This window comes from Varanus komodoensis, unplaced genomic scaffold (genome assembly GCF_004798865.1).
Source record: "Varanus komodoensis strain SLA01 unplaced genomic scaffold, ASM479886v1 scaffold5, whole genome shotgun sequence".
Taxonomy (NCBI): Eukaryota; Metazoa; Chordata; class Lepidosauria; order Squamata; family Varanidae; genus Varanus; species Varanus komodoensis.
The window spans coordinates 15,727,366-15,751,951 of record NW_025336087.1 but is presented as its reverse complement, the minus strand read 5'-3'; the positions used below and the strand labels follow the sequence as shown (position 1 = coordinate 15,751,951).

The window sequence follows — 24,586 nt, the reverse complement described above, 5'->3', positions numbered from 1 at the left end:
GGCTATCCGGACATAGACCTGTTTGGCACTTACATGAACAGGATCTGTGAAATGTACAGCTCTCGTGCAGGCATTGGTCCGGGATCAACAGGAGATGTCCTGCTGATCCCTTGGTTCAACACATTCTTCTATGCCTTCCCTCCAATCCCACTCATAACAAAAGTCATTTCCAAGATTGTCCATGACAAAGCTACGGGGATTCTGGTCATGCCTTGGTGGCCCCGCCAGCCATGGTTCTCCACTCTCCTCCATCTGTCCGGCAACACTTTTCTCCAGCTGCCGCTCATATCTCATCTAATAACGCAACAGGACAGGGCTGTTCGCCACCCAGACCTTACTTCACTAGGTCTTATGGCCTGGCTCATCCGGTGAATCACGATACCCATCCGGTATGGACAGAACCAGGGTCTGCCATAGTCACCACACACTGTACCGATACGGCATCCGTTCCCTTGGGCCCGATAGACTCTACATTGGATCCGAGCACTCTCCATCCCGATATCCAGTATATTCTGCAATCTGCCCTAAGCCTGGCAACTCGGCGATCTTATGTGGCGAAATGGAGACAATTCTCATCTTTTGCAGAATCTAATTCATTTACTGCTTCCTCAGCCTCTGTCGAAAATATTCTCCAATTTCTCTTGTCACTCCATCAGTCGGGACTTAAACCCTCCTCGATCAAGGTTTACACAGCAGCAATTTCCCACTACCATGGTCAAGTGCAGGGCTCTTCGGTATTTTCCCAAACCATCATTCGTAGGTTCCTCAAGGGACTGCAGAAGCTTCAACCACCAATTTGTCCAGTCATTCCTACATGGAGCCTCTCAGTTGTCCTTCAAGCACTCATCAGAGCTCCCTTTGAGCCCCTGGCAACTACTGACTTACGTCTCCTATCTTGGAAGACTGCCTTCCTCGTGGCTGTCACTTCTGCCAGAATGGCTAGTGAACTTTGTGCACTTAGGGTGGACCCTCCCTACCTTAACTTTCATAAAGAAAAAGCTGTTCTCCGCACCGATTCGGCATTTTTACCCAAAGTCATGACACCATTCCATACCAACCAGGACATTGTTTTACCTGCCTTTTTTCCATCGCCCTCTACTCCGATCGAGCAGTCCTTACATTCCCTCGATGTTTGTTGTTGCCTTGCCTTTTACAGATCTCGTACGGAATCCTTCCGTAAATCTATCCGCCTCTTTGTAAAATATTTGGACTATGACAAAGATTCCCCTGTGAGTTCACAGACGTTTTTGAAATGGGTTGTGCAGACAAGCGAGCTGGCATACCAACTTGCCAAGCTTGATTTACCCGTCATGCCTCAGGGGCATTTTACAAGAGCAGTAGCAGCCTCCTCTGCCTTCGCTGCTGGGATTTCAATTCAAGACATCTGCAAGGCCGCCACATGGACTAATCCTTGCACCTTTGCCAGGTATTACTGTCTTGATGTGCGTGCCAGACATGACTGTTCCTTTGGCCGGGCAGTCCTTTCTGCTGTCCTCCGGTGATGACACCGCCCGCTTCCGGGTCTGGTAAGCTTGCTAGTCACCCATATGTGTGATGCACAGAGGCCACGACAAAGAAAGGCAGGTTGCTTATCTGTAACTGCCATTCTTCGAGTGGCCATCTATGCATTCACACAACCCACCCACTGGCCCCGCTCGGTGTCGGTGAATAGGTACTGTTTTGGTACCATGTTTCTTTTCTTTGTACTTATGGTCCCGTAAGATTGTCCTACAGTATCTCCCACTCCTGCGAGGGGGCGAACATCTGGTCTCTAGTAGACTAGGAAAATGGCGGGCACTCTGCTCCATTTATATTGTTGGGGGGGAGGCGAGCGGAGTTCCCGCCAAAAACCGTTAAGCTTTGCAATCTTTCCAGCCTTAGGCACTGCGCAGGCGCAGCACCCATATATGTGAATGCACAGATCGCCACTCGAAGAACGACAGTTACAGGTAAGCAACCTGCCTGGCTACATGGAACAATAGGTCTGGTCTGGGCATAATCTTTCCAGCATTTCTCAACCAGTTTATGAAGTGAGAACATCATCCAAATCTGGTCAGTGGTTGTCCTGAAGAACAGTGCAATCACAACTTTTCTTGCCGAGCCTCTGCTGATTCCAATGCCCCATTGACACAAGTTCAGCAGGACAGAAAAGAGGTAACAGCAGCATTTCTGTTCTTCCCTCCCTTTCTGGGGCCAGGTTTTTCTTTCATTCACTATTTATGCTAGCACCAGGGCTTAGCTGCTCTACAGATCCAGTCTTTCCTAGCCCACCCTGCACACATCATTCACCCCCCTTCCCGTGTGGAAAAGAACTGCCACAGAGGTTTCCACAGCAGCTGCAAGACTGGATCTCCCTCTCCAAGCATGGAGTGAGGAAGAGATCTGAGGGAACCTAAAACTCCTGGGACATCCTCCATGGGCTCTACCCTGAGGATAGCTTCCTATGCTTTTGCCATCTGACTACTCTTGCACAGCTTATTTCATTTTTATACCACTCAGTAGCCGAGGCTCTCTGCTATTAGACTCAACAAAGCAGGACTTCCTAGCAGACTTTGCCAAAAGTACCAAGATGACAAAGGCTTTGAATAAGCATCATCCATAACCCAAAGGAGTAGTTTTGTGCATGCAGCTACACAGCCCTCCTACTTCCAGCACCAGTTAACTGCAAATTACCAAACTGCAACCAGGATTATAATTTGTTGATTTCTTGGTGTGAGGGGTGGCAGTGTCCTGCTTGACTTATTGAATGGCATGAAGAATACCATTAATCTCTGACTACCATACATCTGCAGATGCTGCAAATGGTATCCTTGGCAGTGCAGGATTAAGAGCCTAGCAATAAGATTCATTGCCTCAAAGAGCAACAATGGCTACTAGTTTAATAACTTTAAAAGGGATTTAGATTCATAAATCATTGACTTTCAAATTACACACACACACTTTAACTGAAAAGGCGATTAGACAAATTCACAGAAGATACTTACTTATTAAGTCACATAGTCTAAATCAGCCTTGTGCTTGCCAGATGTTTTGGGCTTCAATTCCCATCAGCCACAAACAACATGGCCAGTGATGAGGCACAGAGTTGGACAAAACATCTGGAGGACACCAGCTTGTAGAAGCCTGAATTGAGTTGTTGAATACCAGTTGCTGAATAGCAACAGTGGTATCATATTTCATGGCATGTGTTTTTATTTGTTTATAAATAATTGGGGGAAAGGGGTTACATGAAATGATATACATATGTAATAAATTGACTATTTAGGTTGGCCATTGTGGTAGTACTGGCTGCTGTCTTAATTTATTCAGACCGTTTATATTCTCCCTTTTGGCTACACAGTAGCATACAAGAAGTGTAAAAATAACATCACAATAAACAAGATTAACACTTAAACATGATCAGGATACTTCCCACAAAGCAGTTGGTAGTAGATGGCTCTGGAGCAGGGAGGGTCCCACTGGAACAGGACCATCAGTGTCATGTTATCTTCATCTCCCTCCTTTTCTGCACAAAAATTCTTCCCATACATTTGATGGTAGATGATGCCATGGGACTGAGGAGGGGAAAGTCTAGCCACAACAGGGCTGGAAGCTTCTCCATCTGCCTCTCCTTCCCACAAGGCAGTTGGCCACCTTTTGTATGACTTAGTGGTGCTCTTTTAAGGATCCAGTGAAACCGACAGTAATGTCAGAACTGCAAAGCCCTGGAAAATTTTCTTGTACTTCCTTGCTATGTGTCTTCTTTCTTCATGGGCATAGGGGCTAGTTTCAGCAAGGAGCTAGGACAGGAAGCTGCAAACAAATGGCAGTCCCTTGGCCGCTGTGATCTCGTAGGGGAGAAGCTTGCCAGCTACCACGATGCTAAATTCTGCCAGTAAACCAGTCAAAACTGGCTCTGGTACTGCACAGGCAAAAGATATATTTTATATAATTAAGGGACCAGGTGATCTTCAGGAAAGATAACCAATGAGTATAATGGAAATCTGTTCAGATACATGGGACCCGAACAGCCTTATGAATTACTTGCCTTTAACACCCTTACTGAAAACAATGCTTGGCAACTGAATTCAGGGAGTGTTTTAGACGTCTGAGACAAGTGCCACTCTTTAGAGAGATGCCCAAAACTGTTATCCAAAAGAAGTTTTTAAATGATCAAATGCATTTTATTCAAAAAGATACAAAGTAAAACAGATATATTTAGCTAACAGAGTATCTGAGTCCTTAAATATACTATACATTTCCCCTTTTCATGTTTGAAATAGCATACTTTAATTTGACTTTAGATTTAATTTGGTTCTATCAGCAAAACATAAAATGAAAATTTTAACAATTTTTCTGAGAAAGAGTCAACATTGGCTGATGTGGACATTACACACAGTGTGTTGTTCTCACACTGGTGTCATCATCATCATCATTCATTTGAACTGCACTTAATATCAGAGCTTTACCTGGGTGAATGGAAGGTATAGTTATTATTCATAAACCAAAGACTTTTATAACCCAAAATATTAACGTAACCCACTAACAATTGCCTCAGGAGGAAGTCAAACCATTTCATAAGATTACAAAGAAAGATACTGCCATCTATTCCTTTCTAACTATTGAACTCTGAACAGTTATTGAGCATTTGGGAATTTAGTTTTAATCCAAACAAGAGAACAATGGAATATTCAGTCATCTTTATAATGCCTCAGTCTATTAACTGACACCTACTCAGCACACTAACAAATGCAGAGCTTTTTGTGTGTAGGCTGCTACAACAGAGATCATTCTAAATGTGAGGTACATCTAGTCTATGATGCAGTTTGGCAAAACGAGCAGCATTAATGGAACAGCAGCCAATCTTAATGGAGGCAAGTGAAATCAAAGTCCAGCCATTTTTGCTTATCATAAATTAATGTGAATGGATAAGCCACAAAGATAATTACTGAACATGTGGTAGAGACCTAACTGAAGCTCCCCGGCTTGTGAAGCCGGCTTTCAGTGTACCTTATCTGCATGACATCTCTGCTAAGGAGAAAACCATGTTGAAGAGAAGGTAAAAATAAAAAGTCAGTACACTGAGCATGATTAAACCCAATGCAGTTTAACATACAGGCAATTTGTACAACAGATTTTTTTCTTTAGGGAAAACAGCTCTTTATAGAAAGAGCATGAAACTTACATGTGAAGAAAAGACAAACTAGAAGTGAAAGGCATTTCTATTTTTTCACATATAAAGCAAGGGGGGCAAGGGCTTAAATTCAGCAACACACTGGCACACAGTTGAGGGGAGCTAAGACTTCCTCATGCCAAATCCAACCCCATGGGCACTTTTCCCTAGCCTGGCTCACTTCCAATACTGGAACAAGCCTGATGAAAAAGGTGCTTGCGTGATGGACACCTAAGGGGTAAAATGGAGAGGGCTTACTCCTACTGCACCCCCTTTCAGATGTTCAAATTAGAGACAAACAGCCTTTCCCATTTTTACACGAGCAGACACATAAACAACAAATGTAGTTGCTACCATTATGTCCACTTGCTTCTCAAGTAAAATGTGTTAGATTTCTGTACACTCACTAGAGGAAAGGCTATATGCATATGTTTAGTAATCACACATGAATATTAACACAGCAGGTTCATGCTAATTCATCAAGAGAAGCGTGTTCTGTAATGCATGAAGCACTCTGTGTATCTGTAACTGATCAGTTTTGCTAATGTGCCTTGCTAAACCAAAACAACAGTAAGGGAACAGTGTGCACAGAATTATTCCATTTCATGGGGCTACTTAAAGCTGGAGCAACAGTAAGGGTATTGTAGGTTTCAGAACATGTTAGTGGCTCTGCATTGTTATTTTTATTTAGGCCTGCTTTCTCTAATTTGGTGCCCACTGGATGCATTAGATTAAAACTTCTAGCATCCCAGTCAGTGTGGCAGGCTAGGGATGCTGACAGTTGCTATCCAACACATTTGGACGGCAACAGGTTGCGGAAGACTGAAGGATTCTACTGGGCTGAATTATTTGCCCATAAGTTGCCCCAAATCAGTCATTCCATTTTGTGAAAGTCTTTTTGATTTATCATTAGCACAATAATCTTCACATGTATCATTCTTGTTCCAATTAGAACTGATTCCTAAGCTCAATTGTCATCAGGCGCATCAGTGAAATGTATCCTCCATGGATGTCTGTTGTGATGATTCCAACAACTTCTGAGACTGGATGCTGTCTTTTGCTGCATGCATAAGATGAGCTACAATACTGGTGTGACCCATGTATATTTCACCACTAGCAGCGCTTCTGCCCAGAGTCTGAAATAACAGTCATAAAAAGTAATCAGAAGTAGAAAGAATTTAACGATGGGCACATCAACATTATTAAGTATGAAATACATGCTCAACATGCTAATACATAGTCACCCCTGACTCATTAACATTTTTCAGTTATTAGAAAGGTTACCAGCAGTATTTCAATACAGTGCTTTAAACTGCTCAGATGTGTGTGTGAGAAAAGCTTATGATCTCTCAAGGTTGTACACAGGTAGTTGTAGAGTCACTTCATACTTTATGCAGCAATCATAAGCAATTTGCTAAGCTGTAGCAGTTTCCCCTGCTCCTAATACAAACACACAAATTGTGAAGAACAGAGACCTATCTCCAGGTATTCACCACAGGGATCTTCAAATCCTGTTTTCTAAGCTTACCTAACTGAGAGCACAGGTCAGTTTGTCATTGTGGTTACTGTTACTACTGATATAATGCTTGACTATATTTAAACATTGAAGGAGGAATTCTCTCTGGAGAAAAGAAAGGCTGAGGGAAGGGTCACACCTTTCTATGACTTGTTCACAATATCTTAACTGTAGTTAAGCGGACCCCATGGCTGGGTCCACACCAGCATTGGGGCTTGAGTTTCCATACAACAGCATGAATGGATAGTGAGAAAGTCAAAGTGAAAAAGAGGAGCTAGGGTACCAGAGTAGACAAACAAATTATATTCTGAAGAAAGACACAGAAGCAAAAGTTAAATGAGCTCCATTTTAAAAGCAAAAAAGCTGGATTTTAAAAAAATATAACAAAGAGAAGCACATCAAGAAAATAATAGCATAAGTGTTATAGCAGAAGGAAATGCAATACAAAAACATGCCACTCTTTTTATGTAAAAAGAGTAAGGATGAAGAAGGTTATATGCACAGGTGTAAAATTAATAAACAAAATGCTTTGCATTGAGAAACAGATCCAAAACAGATTTTAGCAACCTGAAGAATAAAATGGCTTTTAACTGCCTAATTTTAGGGATCTATTTTACCTCTTTAATCAGCACTTGTGTGGTGTTCAGAATTGACCTTTGCATAACTCAGAGGTAGATTGAGACCCACTACTGGACCTACAAGACTAAGCCATGAGATAATGTAGTTTGTATTCCTGAAAAGCAAAAAGAACACACACATTTTATACTGCAGGAATTGCAATACACACAAAAGATCTTTAAAACTTGGGAACCATTTTAAAAGGCTATCGTTTTTAAATAAAAGAGACTTGACATTACAGGGGCTTTTATTGTGTAATTTAGGGTAGAGAAAACTAACTTAATTGGCAACTCTGACCTTCCAGGTTAGTGTTGACAGCATGTGACATTTGACAGCATGTGTTTTACATTCGTAGGCTGCTGTATGGAAAATAATTCAGGTACTGAAAGTGCCATGGTGTGGTTTTTTATTATATGAGAGCTGAATATCTCGGTAGACATTTTAGCTCAGGGGTGGGCAACTTCAGAAGGTCTAGGAGACATTTACAGCCCCTGCACCCAGCCCTCTTTCTTGCCACTGCTGGCACCCCACCGAATTTAGGAGTGATGGCAAAATAAATAGAGGTTTGCCACTGATTTTTCAGTACCAAACTGGTACAGATTGCTGAAATCCCCAGGTGTAATTGGAAATGAATAAAATTCAGCTGTTTCAGTTTTTCATAGTAGCTTGCTGTTAAAATTTTTAGCAAACTGCAGGAGGGGAGATTGTTTCTTTGCTATTGGGAATTTTGGCATCTTAGTAGATCTGATACATGCCTCAACATCTAGTTTGCTAAAGCAATAAAACAACATCTAGCACAATCACTGTTTAAATAAGAACGTTTTACATGATCTGAAGGAATCCAGGGTTGGATTCTAGTGAACTTCACTTGGCACAGCATTCCAAAACATCAGTGTACTCTAAGCAGGCGCTCTCCAACAAACCTGCAGAGTCATTGGGATCGCTTCTGAACACCCAAATCATGAAATGCATCTGATCTTTTAAGCGTATTTTCTAACCACATATTTAGCTTTGTAAACATGCAATTCACACATACGAGTAAGTGTCAACTCAAATGTTCAGAATTTCATGAAACACAGAAGAACAAAATGTATTAAAAATCATTACAAGCATGACATAACACTGGGCCCATGTAGTACAGATATATTTGAAAAACACCTTCTGCAGTGTCCAAGAACTATGAATGCAGAAGTGGTGTTCATATGCTCAACTTTATTACAGTAGGAGATATGAAACAAGCATAAGAAATTGTGCTTTATCCCTTACCTGAATCCATCTGGCTAAAAGATTTTAGAGAGATTTGTGGGATCTCTTAGGAATAATGCTGTATCAGAAAAGCATACATAAATGTATTTATATTTTTCATGAGTTGTCCAAAGGTGAACATAACACTCTAAAAATATATGCTGATGCTACTTACTTGCTTTGTTGTTGTGAACTGGATAATACTGAAGCCATAAATTCATTTGTCCGGCAGGGATGAAGGACAAAAAAAGCCTGTCCAAGTAATGGATGCTCCTGAAAAGCAGTGTAGTTAAAAATTTGTATAGCGCTTTTAGATTACAAAGTACTTGATAACTGCTGTAATTTAGATTCCTAAGAATCTTTTTCATTTTAAAAACAACAACAAACATCAGAGAACAGCAACAGCAAGTGTAAACTTAAGTTCTAAATCCAAGTCTGATAGTCTTTCCAATGGATTATACTCAATTATCCACCTACATATGCATTTCTGACAAAAGAAACAGGGTGCTAACATTCATGAAGTTTTAATAAAACATTTTCATAGAAAACTCAACAAATTCGTTAAACATGCAGGAGCTGCAGACAAAAGTACCTGTATGTAAATATCCAGGGATATCAGAGTCTGCTAGCAACAAAATATCCTCCAAAGACATTGGCATTGCATCCTACAGATGGCCTGACAGATATTCTAGGACAGAGGATTCCACCATATAGGAGTGAGCACTTTCACACATTCCAGGCAATTAAAGGCCAGGTCTCCATAACTGATTTCTGAGTGTAGACAGGATTGCATTGGGAGAGGAAATCCTTTAAATATGCTGGTCCCAAACTAGGCAGTGCTTTGGTTCTTAGTCTATTGATCAGCATTCTATGTGATTTATGTTAACATTGAACACATTTCACCAACCTATACTCTTACAGAAAGACTTACATCAATTATGCATAATATATGTTTAATATGGACTGTATTTCCCAGGAGCAACAGAGAAACTTACTAAATTAACTGACAGAAATGCAATAGTGCTCACACAGATGTAGGTTATCTAACCTTGGAAGTTTCCTGAAATGCTAACAATGGCAAGCAGGCTGTAAACCTTTTCTTAAATGTTAACAGTTCCTGAGTCAAGTATGTGCACACAGTGGGCAGTCAACGGTCAGGGATTTTGTGTGCTAAAGAACAACATTCGAAAAGTGATGGCAACTAAATATAATCATAGTAGTGAATCATCTGAAAATATTTGGTAAATACTGAACTGCAAGATGAGAATTTTTCAGATACCCTTCAAGAATACCTTGTAGTTGTTCAAGAACATCCTTAACTCAAGCTATATATGAGAGATAATAATTCTAAACTAGATCTTTTTAAAGTGCACAACAAAAAAGGCACTATTGAATAAAACAGAAATTAAGGGTACAAGCAGGGATGTCTTAACGCATGGGCCTGATGGGCACTTGCCCGTGGGCCCCATACTAATCTGTGTATGTTAACCATTGGAAAACTGGAAAACTTCCAAAATTAACAGTAGATGTAATTGTCGTAGGGGCCCCAGTACACTGCTTTGCCCAGGGGCCATAATGCTGTTAAGACGGCCCAGGGTACAAGCCTATGCATATTTATAAAGAACAAACCTTTCTGGACTTTTACATATATAAAAGTGTGTAAATTTTAAGTGTGTGTGTGTGTGAAAATTCTAAAAAAAAAAACACCTCTCGATGGCTTACAGCACAGGGAAACTGCTCTCTTCCAGGCTAGAACAGGTATTGTTAAACCTGACTAAGGTGCAATCCTACACAGATTTTTGATAGGAAGAAAAAGCCTACAATTTCTGGTATGCCACAGCTTGAGTTCATCAAGACTCTTCACTACAGGAATAGGGTAGGTTGTTGCTGATAATCTCAATCCTAGTCTGACAGTGGAAGACAGATAAATTAATATGCAAATCTATGCAAATTTAGACAGAAAAAACTTGCTAGGAGTTGTAGGCCTTTCTTCTGTCTAATCTTGGATATGATTGTGCCCTGAGTCACTATCACATTTAATGAACAGAATTTGCAGTTGCCTCAGATAGATTTAGATTATGTTCCTGTACTTTGGCAGAATTCCCAGTGAAGACATCTTTAGGCTACCTTTATGCTTCCCATCCCTGATTTTTGTTGGAGACTGATACAGTCCAGTCATGAGGAACGTAGAACACTGCCAGACTACACTATTGTGCATTCCAAAAGGAGAATACATAATCAAGTCTTTTTAATATTTTCTCTATTCCAAACTTGCAACAGTGTCAGACAACCAAATGTTCTTTCAGTTACACATCTCAGTCCACATTTCACTTCTATAGACCCAGCACTCATTTCGGTGTCTGCATACACAGTGAAACTTTTTAATCTGATTTGCCAACTAGAAGCTGGATAAACCTGTAATTCTGTATTTAGACCCTGAATTACTAAAACAGATTTTGGAATTATATACATCTGTCAGCAAATGAAGCTCTTGTATTACCCCGGCTGACACATGATGTTTACCTCTGTACTTAGAAAATCAAAAAAAATTAATATAAGATCTAGTTTTAAAAAAACATAAATAATAGTTTGTATTGAAATATGTGCAGAGAGACACAACTATACTACTGAAGTGAACATGGTAAGGTAGAAAAACATTAACAATGTTTCTGGTTCCTTTTATTTTAATCCTGAAGACCAACATTCCAAACTACAAATTCATGCAAGGATGTTGCCATCTGCTATCCATAATAGTGAATTGGTGCCATTCTACATTATGAAGTGGGTGCCAAATCTGAACAAAAATATATTACTCCACGCAACTGTTAGACTGCCTCAGAAATGTGTGAAAAAATGTCCAGAAAAGACAGATTCCTGGAAAAGACTATGTCTTGGAACTGACAACAAAAGATTTATCAATGGCTGTATAATGGTAACAAATAAATTGCAAAGCAGTTAGCAAATAGTTATGCTGTCTTCAAGTTAGAAGTATCTTACTCGGCTCTTCAGCCTGACAAGACATGCTGCCTTCAAATCTTGTTCCTGGTCTTCTTCACTCCTCTCTATAACCTTTTTATTCCTGAACCTTTTTATTTCTTGAGCTCTCATTTTTCTCCTCTACATGTTCTGCTAGTCTCCTTTCTTTCTTTCCTTTATTATTGTAAATTGCAATAAAAACAAAAACAGAGCCTCAGCTATGGGGTGGTATAAAAATGATATAAACAAAAATAAAAATAAAATTTTACTGTTTCCTTACATAAGATATGAATGTATGCATTATAATAGATACATATGCAATGGGTACCCTTATGGATTTTATATATGACAAACTGTACAGTGCCTTGCAGCAGTATTCACATATAGTTTGTTATGTTATATCCTGGAGCTAGGAGAGAGCCAGTGTAGTACAGTGGTTAAGAGTGTGCGACTGGGACTCAGGAGATCTGGGTCCTACTCCCCACTCAGTCATAGAGCTCACTAGATGACTTTTGGGCCAGTCACAGACTCTCAGCCTAACCTACTTCACAGGGATGTTGTTCTGTGAATAAAATTGAGAGGAGGAAGAGAATTATGTAATCTGCCTTGAGTTCCCTGAAAGGAAAATGTGTGTGATATAATTATCATAAAAATAATGAATGAATGATTGAATGAAATAGATATAATTGGTATTGTTACCACTTAATACATGCAACACTGTGAGGGTAGAAAATTAGCTGGTACTTGTTGGTTGCATAAGTATTCATGCCCCTCAGTCAAGTCTTAGCAAAAGCACTTTGGCAGCCAAGAGTGATATGTCATCTTAACTAAGTCTCTGTCAGCTTGCACATCTTGGCCACAATGCTTTTCCATTCTTCCTGGTGAAGCTGCTAAGCTCTGTCAGGTTTGATGGGAAACACTGGTAAACATCAACTGCCTAGTCTTGCCACAAATTCTCAATCAGATTGTGGTTACCTGGCCATTCTAGGGCATTTACATTCTTGCTTTTAAACCACTCCAGTGTTATTTCTGTGTCTTTAGAGACTTTATCCTGTTAGATGGTAAACCTCTGCCAGAGTCTCAGATCTCTTGCAGACTGAAACAGGATTTCCTCTACACTTGCCCTGAGTAATGGCCTTCTTTTGTGCTTCCTGTGTATTGGTGGAGTGACTTCTGTAGACCATAGTCTTTCCATTTTGCAACGACGTATTTAAGAGTGCTTGGGGAAAGGCTTATAGAGTTGGATTTTTTTCCTAAAGTTTAACACAACCCTGATTTGTGCTTTGACAATTGATCATGGAGTTGTTTTGATAGAGCCTTGGGTCTTTATGATGCTATTTAGATATGCCCTCCAATATACACTGGGACCTTCCACAAAAAATATATTTAATATGAGATTGATTGATTGATTGATTATTTATTTAGAGAACTTCTATGCCGCCCCATTTGCCAAAGCCTCGGGGCAGCTCACAATCATAAATAAATAACATACTATAAAACAGTATAATTTAACAGTATAATTTAAGTCGCCCTGACCAAAGAATAAAATAAATAAATAATATTAACAATTAAAATAACGTTTGACTAAAAAGGTCTTCGCCTGGCACCGAAAAACAAATAACGACGGTGCCAAGCGAACCTCTCTGGGGAGCGCACTCCATAGATTGGGCGCCACCACAGAGGAAGCCCTCCTCTGAGTACTTACCCTCCTAATTTCCTTCACGGATGGTTGCCGGAGAAGGGCCTCTCCCACTGATCTCAAGGGGCGGGTGGGCATATATGGACGTAAACGCTCCTTCAGGTAACCAGGACCCAAGCCATTAAGGGCTTTATAGCCAACATAACCAACACCTTGAATTGGGCCCGGACTTCAGTGGGGAGCCAGTGAAGCTGACGGAGAACTGGAGTCATGTGAACATAACACCGAGTCCCCATCAGCAGCCTGGCAGCTCTATTTTGAACCAATTGAAGTATCCGGACCATCTTCAAGGGCAGCCCCATGTGGAGCATGTTATAGAAGTCAAGTCGGGAAGTCACCAACGCGTGTGTCATTGTCGCCAGGCAGTCATTCTCCAGGTAGGGGCGCAGCTGATGGATTAGCCGAAGCTGAAAGAAAGCACTCCTCGCCACAGCTGTCACCAGAGTGAAAGCTCTGGGTCGAGGAGCACTCCCAAGCTGCGGAACTTGTCCCTAAGAGGGAGTGCAACCCCATTCAGGACTAGGTTCAATTTACCTTTCCCGAAGCCCGATCCGCCAACCAACAGGATCTCCGTCTTGTCTGGATTGAGTTTCAGTTTATTGGCCCTCATCCAGCCCATTACCTCAGCCAGGCACCGGTTCAGCACAGCCACTGCCTCACCTGGATTGGTGGAGAACGAGAGGTAGAGCTGGGTATCATCAGCATACTGATTCCGCAGCCCACACCTCCTGATGACCTCTCCCAGCGGTTTCATGTAGACGTTAAACAGCAAAGGGAACAAAATGGATCCCCGCGGTACTCCATGGCATAGCTGCCATGGCACAGAGCCATAGTCCCCCAGCACCACCTTCTGCAATCGGCCATTGAGATAGGAGAGGAACCACTGCAAAGCAGTGCCTCCGACCCCCAATCCCGCTAGCCTATTCAGAAGGATACCATGGTCGATGGTATCGAAAGCTGCTGAGATGTCCAGGAGAACCAACAGGGACGCACTCCCCCTGTCCTTCTCCCTGCACAGGTCATCATACAGGGCGACCAAGGCAGATTCAGTACCGTACCCAGGTCTGAAGCTGGACTGAAATGGGTCCAGATAATCAGTTTCATCCAAGAGTGCTTGGAGTTGTCCCGCCACCACCCGCTCCAACACCTTGCCCAGAAACGGGATGTTGGCCACTGGTCTATAATTAGTGACCATCTCTGGATCCAGTGATGCTTTCTTCAGGACCGGTTGGACTACCGCCTCCTTTAAAGGGGCAGGTACCCGACTCTCCCTCAGAGAAGTGCTAACCACTTCAGGTCTCAAGATCCAGGTCTCAATCCCGTGCTTGGCATTGTTAATTAACCAAGATGAGCAAGGGTCCAATAGGCAAGTGGTGGGACATACTCGTCCAAGCACCTTGTCCACATCATCAGGCCGCAATAACTGAAATTCATCCATTAATTTTGGACCAGATGGCAACATTGGTATCTCCCCAGAAGCCTCTGAATCACTAGTAGAGTCTAGCTCGTGACGAATCTGCGCGATTTTCTCCCTGAAATGCTTGGCAAAGTCATCACGGCAGGCCTTCGAGGGTGGAACCAGATCTTTCTTAGGGCCAGGACGGACCAGCCCCTGTGCCACCCGAAAAGGCTCCGCAAGATGGCATTTTGAGGAGGCAATGGAAACGGAGAAGAATTTCTTTTTCGTCATCCTCACCGCCACAGCATAGGCCCAGTAATGGGCTCTTAAGTGTGTTTGGTCAGATTCATTCCATGATCTCCTCCACCTACGCTCTAGACGTCTCCCAGCCTGCTTCATCGCCTGCAATTCAGATGTATACCAAGGGGAAGAGTGGGTTCTGTCTGGTGGGAGAGGACGCTTAGGAGCGATCGTGTCAACAGCCCTAGTCATCTCCCCATTCCATAGTTCAACCAGAGCCTCAACAGGAGCAGCAGTCTTGTCAGCCGGAAACTTCCCCAGGGCCTTCAGGAATCCGTCCAGATCCATCCAGCTCCGGGGGCGGACCCACACAATTGGGTCCGCACCCTTACAGAGGGAGAGGCTGGTCTCGAGCACAAACCTCACAAGGAAGTGATCTGACCATGACAGGGGTGTCAGACATAAATTCCTCACCCTCAGACCACCCTCTTCCTGCCCTGTCGAGAAAACCAGGTCCAGAGTGTGTCCACATTCCTGGGTCGGGCCTATGACATATTGAGACAGCCCCATGGCCGTCATGGAGGCCATGAAGTCCTGAGCCACTCCAGTCAGACCAGTCTCGGCATGGAGAATGAAGTCCCCCAGGACAAACATCCTGGAGGTCCTCAACACCAGGTCCGAGACAATCTCCGTCAGCTCAGGCAGGGAGACTGTTGGGCAGAAGGGTGCACGGTACACCAACAGAATCCCCAATCTGTCTCGGTTGCCCAACACCAAGTAGAGGCACTCTAGCCCCAGCCTCGAAGGGACTTGGTAAACCAAAGCGACCCCCCCTCCCCTCCAGGCATGGATGGTGCTGAACCAGATACCCGGGCAGGCACATTTGAGAGAGGGCAACATCCCCCCACTCTCCCACCCAGGCCTGTTTTATGCAAGCCAGGTCGGCCCCCTCATCCACAATCAAGTCATGGGTGAGGGAAGATTTATTGTGGACTGACCTGGCATTAAGCAGCAGCACCGTCAGGCCCAAGGGGCGGTTGACAAGACTACCTGGAACCCTCTGGCTGGGAGTAAAACCAGAAGGAGGGACAGGTGTCAGCCATTTGTCCCTCCTTCTTCTACACGGACACCACTTTAACGTCCATTGCCTGTGACCACCCCAATGGCGGTGCCCATGCGTTCCCCAGGTAACTCAACCGTCAACATGGCCAGGGACGACTCCATAAAAACAAATTAAAATACAATAAAACTTTAAAACAGTATAAAACTCCCCTTCTACCCTCCCAATATAAAATTCCACCCACCAACCTAGCCCCCCACCAGCCCAGCCCCGCACGGCCATGAACGGCCACAAACGGCGGCCACCACTCTTTGGCCATAGCCCTTCGGCCGCTGGCCAGAGGCTGCCAGCTCCAGGCTGCATCCAGCGGGTTAAGCCGGCGCCCACCCGCGCACCGCACCCCCCAATCCGGCGTTGCTCTCATCGACGCCGGGGGGGGGGGAGCAGAGAGGGGCGTGGAAACCCGCCAGGCGGCAAGATGGCAGTGCCCTCCTTAAATATGAGATCATGTAACACTAAACTGCACACAGGGGAACGCCAGTCAACTATTTACAGTATGCACCCTCTGGAGGCAGTGGGTTTCACCAGAGCTTATTTAGCTGTGTTGTGGCAAAAGGGGTGAGCAAGTGCCAGTTTTTGTTTCCTTAATGTTTGTGCCACAATAAAAAAATTTCTGCAGTGCTGGGTATCTTCTGTACATAAGTGGTAACATTGCTAATTAAATCCATTTGAATTCCAGGTTGTAGTAAAACAAAATATGGAAACATCAAAGAACTGTGTGCGTGTGGAGGATAGTACTGCAAGACTCTGTACTACGGTTCTAATAATTATGCATATACTTCAACAAAGGCATAAATATCAGTTTACTTGTCCATTTGTAGATTATGCCTAAAGACCATCTGTTTGAAAGCATTATTAAGTCTTCAATCCACTATATTCTCAGAGGTGTCCATTTTGTCTTCCAATGTTGCAATATTTGTATTTGTATGCAGAATCCATTTACTCTGACCTTGCATTAAGTTCCAGGAAGTTCAATATAGTTGAGAAGAGCAGGCACTTCACTAAATATTAAAGAGCTTTCCATCACAAAGTTTATTCGTATTACTGTCTTCTCTCCCAAGGAGACATCCATTGGGCTTTATCAAACATGGCTAAGAGAAGCATTAGGTATGCTACATGACCAATAATTAGTTGATTTAGCCTAAAGCCTTATTTGTCTGAATTGTTTAAAATTGGCTTTAAATTTTGCAGTAGAATTTAAAGTTTTTATTACCTGTGTTTTATATTGTATATTATTATTTATATGTTATGATCTGTTGTAAACCACCCAGAAAGTTTCAGTTGCTGGGCATTATAGAAATAAAATAAATTAATTTAAGAAGACATTGCAGCATCCAGTATACCTGAAACATAAATTTTTGCAGAAGTAGAGGTAAACATCTGCTAGACCCTTTAACAGATTTTTCTAAACCCTTCTGAAACAGACGCCAATGCTGTAATCTATTGACCGGGCAAGAAATTATTCTTCCTTAAGACACCGTGTGTCATATTTAGTCACTAATAGTTAAATAAATAAATGTTATGTGCAAAAAGTTCATTATATTATGTGCCATACTTTTCTTCCTCTATAACTGTGGGAGGTATCATTATCTATTATAGTATAATTGGGAGTCTGATGCAGTCCATTTGGGACCCAGACAGGAAGATACCAAAGTGACAGGGGTGAAGTCTAATCGGAGTGGAAAAGACCAAAATTTAGTACTTGTCAGCAGTAGTAGTACTACTTCCTTTAATAAGAAGTTGGTGGAATAGCTCGCCATAAGAATGTATGAAACAAAGCATTAAGTGTTTGAATTTACTTGCCAGCTATACATAGAGGAATACCACATAAAACATAAACAATCTGAAGAACTGCATTCAGTTTCAGTATATTTACCCTACTTCATAACCTCAACTTTAAAGATGACTATTTACTGTTATGCTATAGGATATCAGCTGTCATTTTATTCAAATGTAATTTATGCATGTGGGATTAGGAATGCATTGAAGCTCTGCAGAATCCATTTATGGACTTTCTTTCATGCTTGGCTTGGTCTTAGAAAGTGAGCAGAGCTGAGAGGAAGTCCAAAAATGTTCACAGAATGAAAAACGTGCAAGTGGCACACTTCTTCCATGTCATGTATAGCAGCACAAAGGATGCTGCATGTGGTGCAGAAGAGGGACCCTGCTTGCGCACCTTTCAGTTCTCGGTGATTGATACACGAATGCTAAGTGTGCTCACCAAGAACTCAGACTCATGGATGTCAACGCTAGGCAGAGTCCAGGGAGCCAAGTCCAGAGGCTCTGACAGATTTCCACCCTAAAATGGATTCCTCAGACATCCCTATTTGGGATATATATCTAGAGATGAGTATTACCAAATAAATGAAATCTGAGCGGAATCTATTTATTTATTTACTTATTTGGATTTTTTTGTATGCCATCCCATTCGCATAAGCCTCGGGACGGCTTCCAACATATAAATAAGTATCTATACAAATACATATAAAATCTGGAAACATCCTGGCAATAATTTAAAACCAATAAATAAAATCAACACTTATTAAACATCTTTTAAATAAAAAGGTATTGGCCTGGCACCGAAAAGCAAATAACAGCGATCTAAATTGCTAAAGCTTATACAATTTCTCCAAACGGCATCATCAGTTTAGACTTTGACCAGTTAACTAAATAGTCAAATTGGACAAATAACCAAATTGATTAATTATCTGCAGAAAACCTGGAACAGATTACTAGTTTTTGAAAGAAATCATCTGCATAGGGAATAAATATACATTTTGAAAAGTGGTGCACAAATCCATTCAGGTTATTATTCTGTCAGTTTACACCAGGGTTTCCAAACATAGATAAAATACCAATGGGGAAAGTGGACATCAGTGTTATGCACCTCTCTCAAGTAAAAAGAAATCAGACAAAATTTGAATATAGAATATAAATTTTGAATATAAAATTTGTTCAATTTCAAAAAAATTACAGGAAAATCAAACTTTTCTCTAGCACAGCTAAAGCAGTAAATTCCAGTAAATTTTGTCAAAGTCCTTCTCTGCATCCAATGAAACAACAGCAGCTGTATTTGTTTTGTCCGCACTGAGTGTCATCAAGTCAACACTAATTTAGAATTATTTGTCCCTTGACTATTTTTAATTAACCTTACCTGTTCGTGCTGGACTAGTGTTGTAATCACTTGTTGCAATCTGTTGGCCAAAACTGCAGTTAACATTTTGATGCCACCATTAAATTAAGGAAATAGGTCAATAATTAGCACAGTAGGTGTGACCCAATTAAGATTAGGAATCACAGTAATATACATACTATGGAGTGCTGATTAAAGAAAAGAAATCCTGATTCAAAAGTATAATTATAGAAACAATGATGCTTTGAAACTACAAAGCTGGAAATGTTTTTACCACTCAATTGGAAGTCCATCTGGCCCTGTAGGTTTCCCAGTTTTCATATTTGTTTCCTTTTTTCTTTAATATGAAAAGCTGAGAGGAGGGTACTTTTATTGGGAAAGAATGTCAAGAGAACAAAAGCAAAGATCATCCCTGTCTATGTCTATGTCTCTGCTCTTTTCTGCTATTTCACTTTTACTATTTTACAGTTCTGAGTACCATTTTAAAAGTTGAGAGTTTTGGTCTTCAGGAGCAGTTTATACTTTACTACTCTAATCTTTAATGGCCAAAACAATATTTCAATATTTTGTTGTTTACACAAACAAGCCAAAATTTTACTAAAGCCGCTCTTCCCAATATACCTGCCATAAACAGGTTAAAGTAAATTCCATCTGCTGTGAAAGAACTATATTCAACTCATGTTTGACATGTTATTTCTCCTCATAAAGTTGTGCAGTTGGAGAAATGGTGAAGTGAGTTACATGATTTTTCAATCTTTTACTTAAGGCTATTTGTTGCTTTAAAAAAATCTGTATAAAAGGCATAGCAAACATTCAGCCCATATAAAGAGGCTTGCTGGCTTCCCATAAGTTAACTTGTACCCTTGTTAATTTCAAAATACTCACATAACTTAGGAAAAAAACTGATATTTAAAATGCTTGCTATTTAACAAAGAAATACTGAAACACAGGAGACCTGTGGGCCTCAGTGAATGTATAAATTGCATGTCCAAGCAAACTGGAACATGACTTGACATTGCCAGTGTTTTCATCTTGAAGTCTCTACTGCGAGCAGACAGAGATGTGGAAACCAAATAACAGCCTAACTGGAAAGAGTTATACCAGACAGAGGAAATAAATATATCATCTCTGTCATCCAGATGCATAATTTGCCATGAGTCAACAAGTCAAACTGATCCATATTGGCCTAACTTGTGTATTTCACTAGGGGCTGGAGTATCTGTCTAGTAAAGGATTTAAGATCTTATTAAACCTCTCCCCACCCAAATCAAATGATCATATGTGAAATCAACTAATTTACTAAAACATTAATGGAACATAACTGAAGATTCATTATTAGGCCTTTTTGTATGATCAAAGCAATTATTTCTCATTATATATTCCAAATAAAATAAAAATTTGGAGTCAATAATAATCTGTTGAACTCTAAACAAATGTCATTTATGAATGAAAACAGCTATCTTTTTGAACTACACCAGGGTATCCTTTAAATAGATCCCTCAAATTCAATTTCTTCTCATCTTGAATGCATCTGCTGCCCCGAGATGAGTAACAAAGAAAAGCTACATCAGTATTGTATTCCTTTAAGAGAGCACTTTCCTTGGTTTATTTGTATTCTGCAATCCTGTGGCCTTCAAGAAAGTCACATCAAACATGAGAAAACAGTAAATACATTGCTTGCTCCTAGACTCATCAAGATTGTGCCTATTCTACAAAGGATGCCTAGTTCTGAGTAATTCAACAATGAGTATAAAACATGTCACACTAACAGTGAACCCGGCCCTTAAAAAAAGGAGAAAATGAAAGCAAAATTCTAAAGATATATATATATATATTTTACAAGGAAAATATATACCAGGAGTTTTGGTCTCCTGCTAGGTGGCAACATAGTAAGTCATAAATTATATCTATACATAATACGACTAAATATTAACAAATAAGAAGATGACCAAAAGAAGCCAACAAGATTTATTCTATGTTATAACAACAAATAAATTCACTGGATTTCTCCGTTGGATGCACACCTTAACATGGTGAGGGGGTTTGAGAATGTCAGAGAAGCCCAGAGCAATGCCACCAGGAGGCCAGACTGTCTTTCTGAACTGGTCTCCTAGCAGGACCACCCAAGGCAGAAAGATGAGACATCATACTATGATACAGCCACACTCTGAGGGAGTCATGGTCGCATCAGCAGAGGAGAATGGATATTTGTAATGCTGATGGGAGAGAAGAAACTCCTGAAAGGCACTATTGGGCACCAGCCAAGGCAGCACTGGCAGATGATCTTTCACACACAACGGGAGTAAAGCTCAAGCTAACTCTGTTTAGTACTGTGCAGATGAAGGCAATGGTACTGCTGAATATTTCTTAGCTAAAAAACACTATGATGAAGCAACCCAGTATGAAATAGGAGACAGGGTCAGAATATGAGATTCCATGGTTAGAAGTCTCTCAACAGCTACTAAGGAAGAGCAAAGAACAGGAACAAATACTATTATCACTAATGATGCAACTAGAACAATAGTGAAAGCAAGTCTAGTGGCTGACATGCACAGAGGCAAAGGGAAAGTCCAATGCTGCAATTAGAACATTATAAGCACATAGCAAGGAAAACTGGAAATCATAAAGCAAGCAATAGAACAGTTAAATATTTCAGTAGTTGGTATGAGCAAACTAAAGTGGACTGGAATGGGGTATTTGCAGTCAGACAAACACAAAGTATTTTATTCTAGAAATGACGAACTCATGAGTTAATGGAGTAGCTCTAATATGGAGACAAGATATAGAACAGGCAGTATAGGGCTATAATGCAAAGTCTGACTGAATAATATCAATTACAATTCTCAGAAAACCCATCAAGAGCATCATGCAAATCTATACTCCAATAACAGATACTGAAGAAGAAATTGAGAACCTTTATATAGGCATCCAAGAGGAAATTGATAACACACCAGAGACAGAGACATTCTCCTCATCAGGTGACTGGAATGCAAAAGCAGGAAATAAAACAGAACCAAATGTGGTGGGAAAATTTGGCCTAGGGTCAAAAATGAAACTGGAGAATGGCTGACAGACTTCTCTATAGCCAACTGTCTATTTATTTAAAGTACATAAATGGCACATGGACATAAGTAAATGACCAATACAGAAAACAAGAAAACTACATAAATGAGAGAGAGAGAGAGAGAGAGAGAGAGAGAGAGAGAGACAGAGAGAGAGAGAGAGAGAATGGGTTCCATTTTCACTACCATATCAAGAGCAGTAACCAATTGTGGTAGTTCTCCTGAATGCTTAGTATCAAAATTACAGTAAAGCTCAAACAGATCACTAACAGAAGTATGGCACCAAAATACAAGTTAAATATACCTAAAGAACAGATTTGCATTACTGAACTCAATTGATGACAAGCCAGAAAAACTGTTGAGTGCAACCAGAAAGATTATTAGGAAAGAATGCCAAAAGACAATTCCTGTAGCAAAAAAGAAAGAAAAATCTAGGTGGATGACAGAAGAAGCACTCACAGTTGCAAAAGACAGGCAAGAAGCAAAATCAAAAAGTGACAGAAATGGAGTCTACTGAATACAATGAATATAATAAAGAGAAAAAAGACTGAGGCAAAGAAACAGAAGGAAATAATAAAGAAGGAAAACTCCAAGAGACCTCTTCCAGAAGTTTCAAGAAAACAAGGAAATTCAAGTCTGGATTAAGAATGGTGAAACACCAACAAGGGAACATACTCTCTGACTAGGATAAAGTAAAGAGAAGGTGGAAACAATATAAAGAACTATACAGAAGAGATAAAAAGATGGCAGGCTCCTTCGAAGAGGAACTCCATGAAGAGCAACCTGTAATATTAGAAAGAAATGCTTGTTCTGAAAGCACCTGAAAGGAATATTGCTGGGGTGGACAAGATACCAATGGAACTATTCCATGATGCAGAGACTGAATCAAATTCTAACAAGAATATGACAGCAAATATGGAAACAATGTCTCACAGACTGGAAACATTCGATATACACTCCAATCCTCAAGAAAAGAGATACTACATAGTGCGCTAGGACAATTGCACTAATTTCCCATGCAATGTACACAGTTTTGCAACAAAGAATTTTACTTGAGAGGGAGTGAGAAATGCCTGACATTCAAACTGGATTTTAAAATGGAAGAGGTTACTGGAGCACACCAAAGAATTTCAGAAGATCAATCTATATTCTATAGGCTGAAGTAAAACCTTTGATTGTATGTATCATGAGAAGCTATGAAAGAAATGAGTGTGCCTCAGCCCTTGATTGCCCTGACATGTAAACTGTATGAGCTAGTGTTAGGAAGAACATGGAAAAACAGAATGGTTTCCTAGCTAAAAAGGCATCAGACAAATGTGTATTTTGTCCCTACATCTGTTCAATCTGTATACAGGTAATATCATAAGGAAAACTGGATTAGGATTAAAGGAAGTAAGAATTGAAATTGAAATTAGTGGAAGATATATCAATAATTTAAGATAAGCAGATGATACCATATTACTGGCAGAAAGGAGTGATGAACAGTAAGGAAACAAAAATCATGACTACAAAATTACAACACTTTAAGGTCAACAATGGAGAAACTGATACTGTTAATACTTTTGCATACCAGTCCTCAATTTGAATGCAGTCAAGAAAACAGCAGAAGACTAAGACTTGGAAGGGCAGCAATTAAGGAACTAGAAAAGATCATGAAGAATAAGGATATTTCACTGGTTTTCCTATATTCTTGATCTCTACAAACGAGGTGAAAGATAGACAGTGAAGAAAACTGATCCATTTGAAGCATGGTGCTGGAGGAGAAATTTGCACATACCCTGCGGACTGACATATCAAATGGGTCCTAGATCAAGTCAAGCAAGACTTTTATCTAGAAGCAAAAATGATGGAACTGAAGGACATATGGAACTGTACTGTGGACATATCATGAAAAAGCGAGATTCACTGGAGAAGACAATAATCTAGGGAAAAATGTAGGCAGAAGAAATGGAGACAGACCAAAAATGAGATGGATCAATTCCAGAAAGAAAGCCACAGCCTTGAGGTTAGAACAGTTAAAGCAGGGCTTTCAAGCTCAGAACACTGGAGGGCATTTGTTCTTAGGATTGCCATAAACTGGAGATAACTTGATGGTATGTAACAGCAACAACAAGCTTATTAGTACATGCTATATACTACAGTGCTAGGTAAGCAGTATTGGCTAAAATGCTGCCATATCATAAAGGCATAACTGATACGGACTCTGGCTTATTATACTGATATCACACAGGAGATAATTTCCTTTGCCTCAAGACTACTAATTGCTAGGGATTTCCTAAAGCCTTTGGGGCAACCCAGTAGTTTTTACCGCCTACAATAACTCATATAAGTATACATTTGGTCCATGAGCATAACACATGAGATAAGAGCCAGTGTGGTGAGGAACTCACTGGGCAACTCTTGGCTAGTCACAAACTCTCATCTCA

General features: G+C 40.7%; 1 protein-coding gene across 7 annotated transcripts in view; it reads right to left on the bottom strand.

Moving 5' to 3' along the window:
* Positions 1–5,776: 5,776 nt before the first annotated feature.
* Positions 5,777–24,586, bottom strand: part of ATG10 (autophagy related 10) — a 194,267-nt gene continuing 175,457 nt past the window's right edge. For 6 of the 7 annotated variants that reach the window (XM_044446024.1, XM_044446023.1, XM_044446020.1 and 3 more), the window contains 3 exons: positions 8,707–8,804; positions 7,286–7,401; positions 5,777–6,288 (listed from right to left, as the gene is read on the bottom strand). In XM_044446024.1, coding sequence (XP_044301959.1) covers positions 7,290–7,401; positions 8,707–8,804 — 210 coding nt within the window. In that variant the 3' untranslated portion in view covers positions 5,777–6,288; positions 7,286–7,289. Of the gene's footprint in view, positions 6,289–7,285; positions 7,402–8,552; positions 8,611–8,706; positions 8,805–24,586 lie in introns of those variants that run through there. The other variant, XM_044446026.1, reaches the window with a different exon arrangement.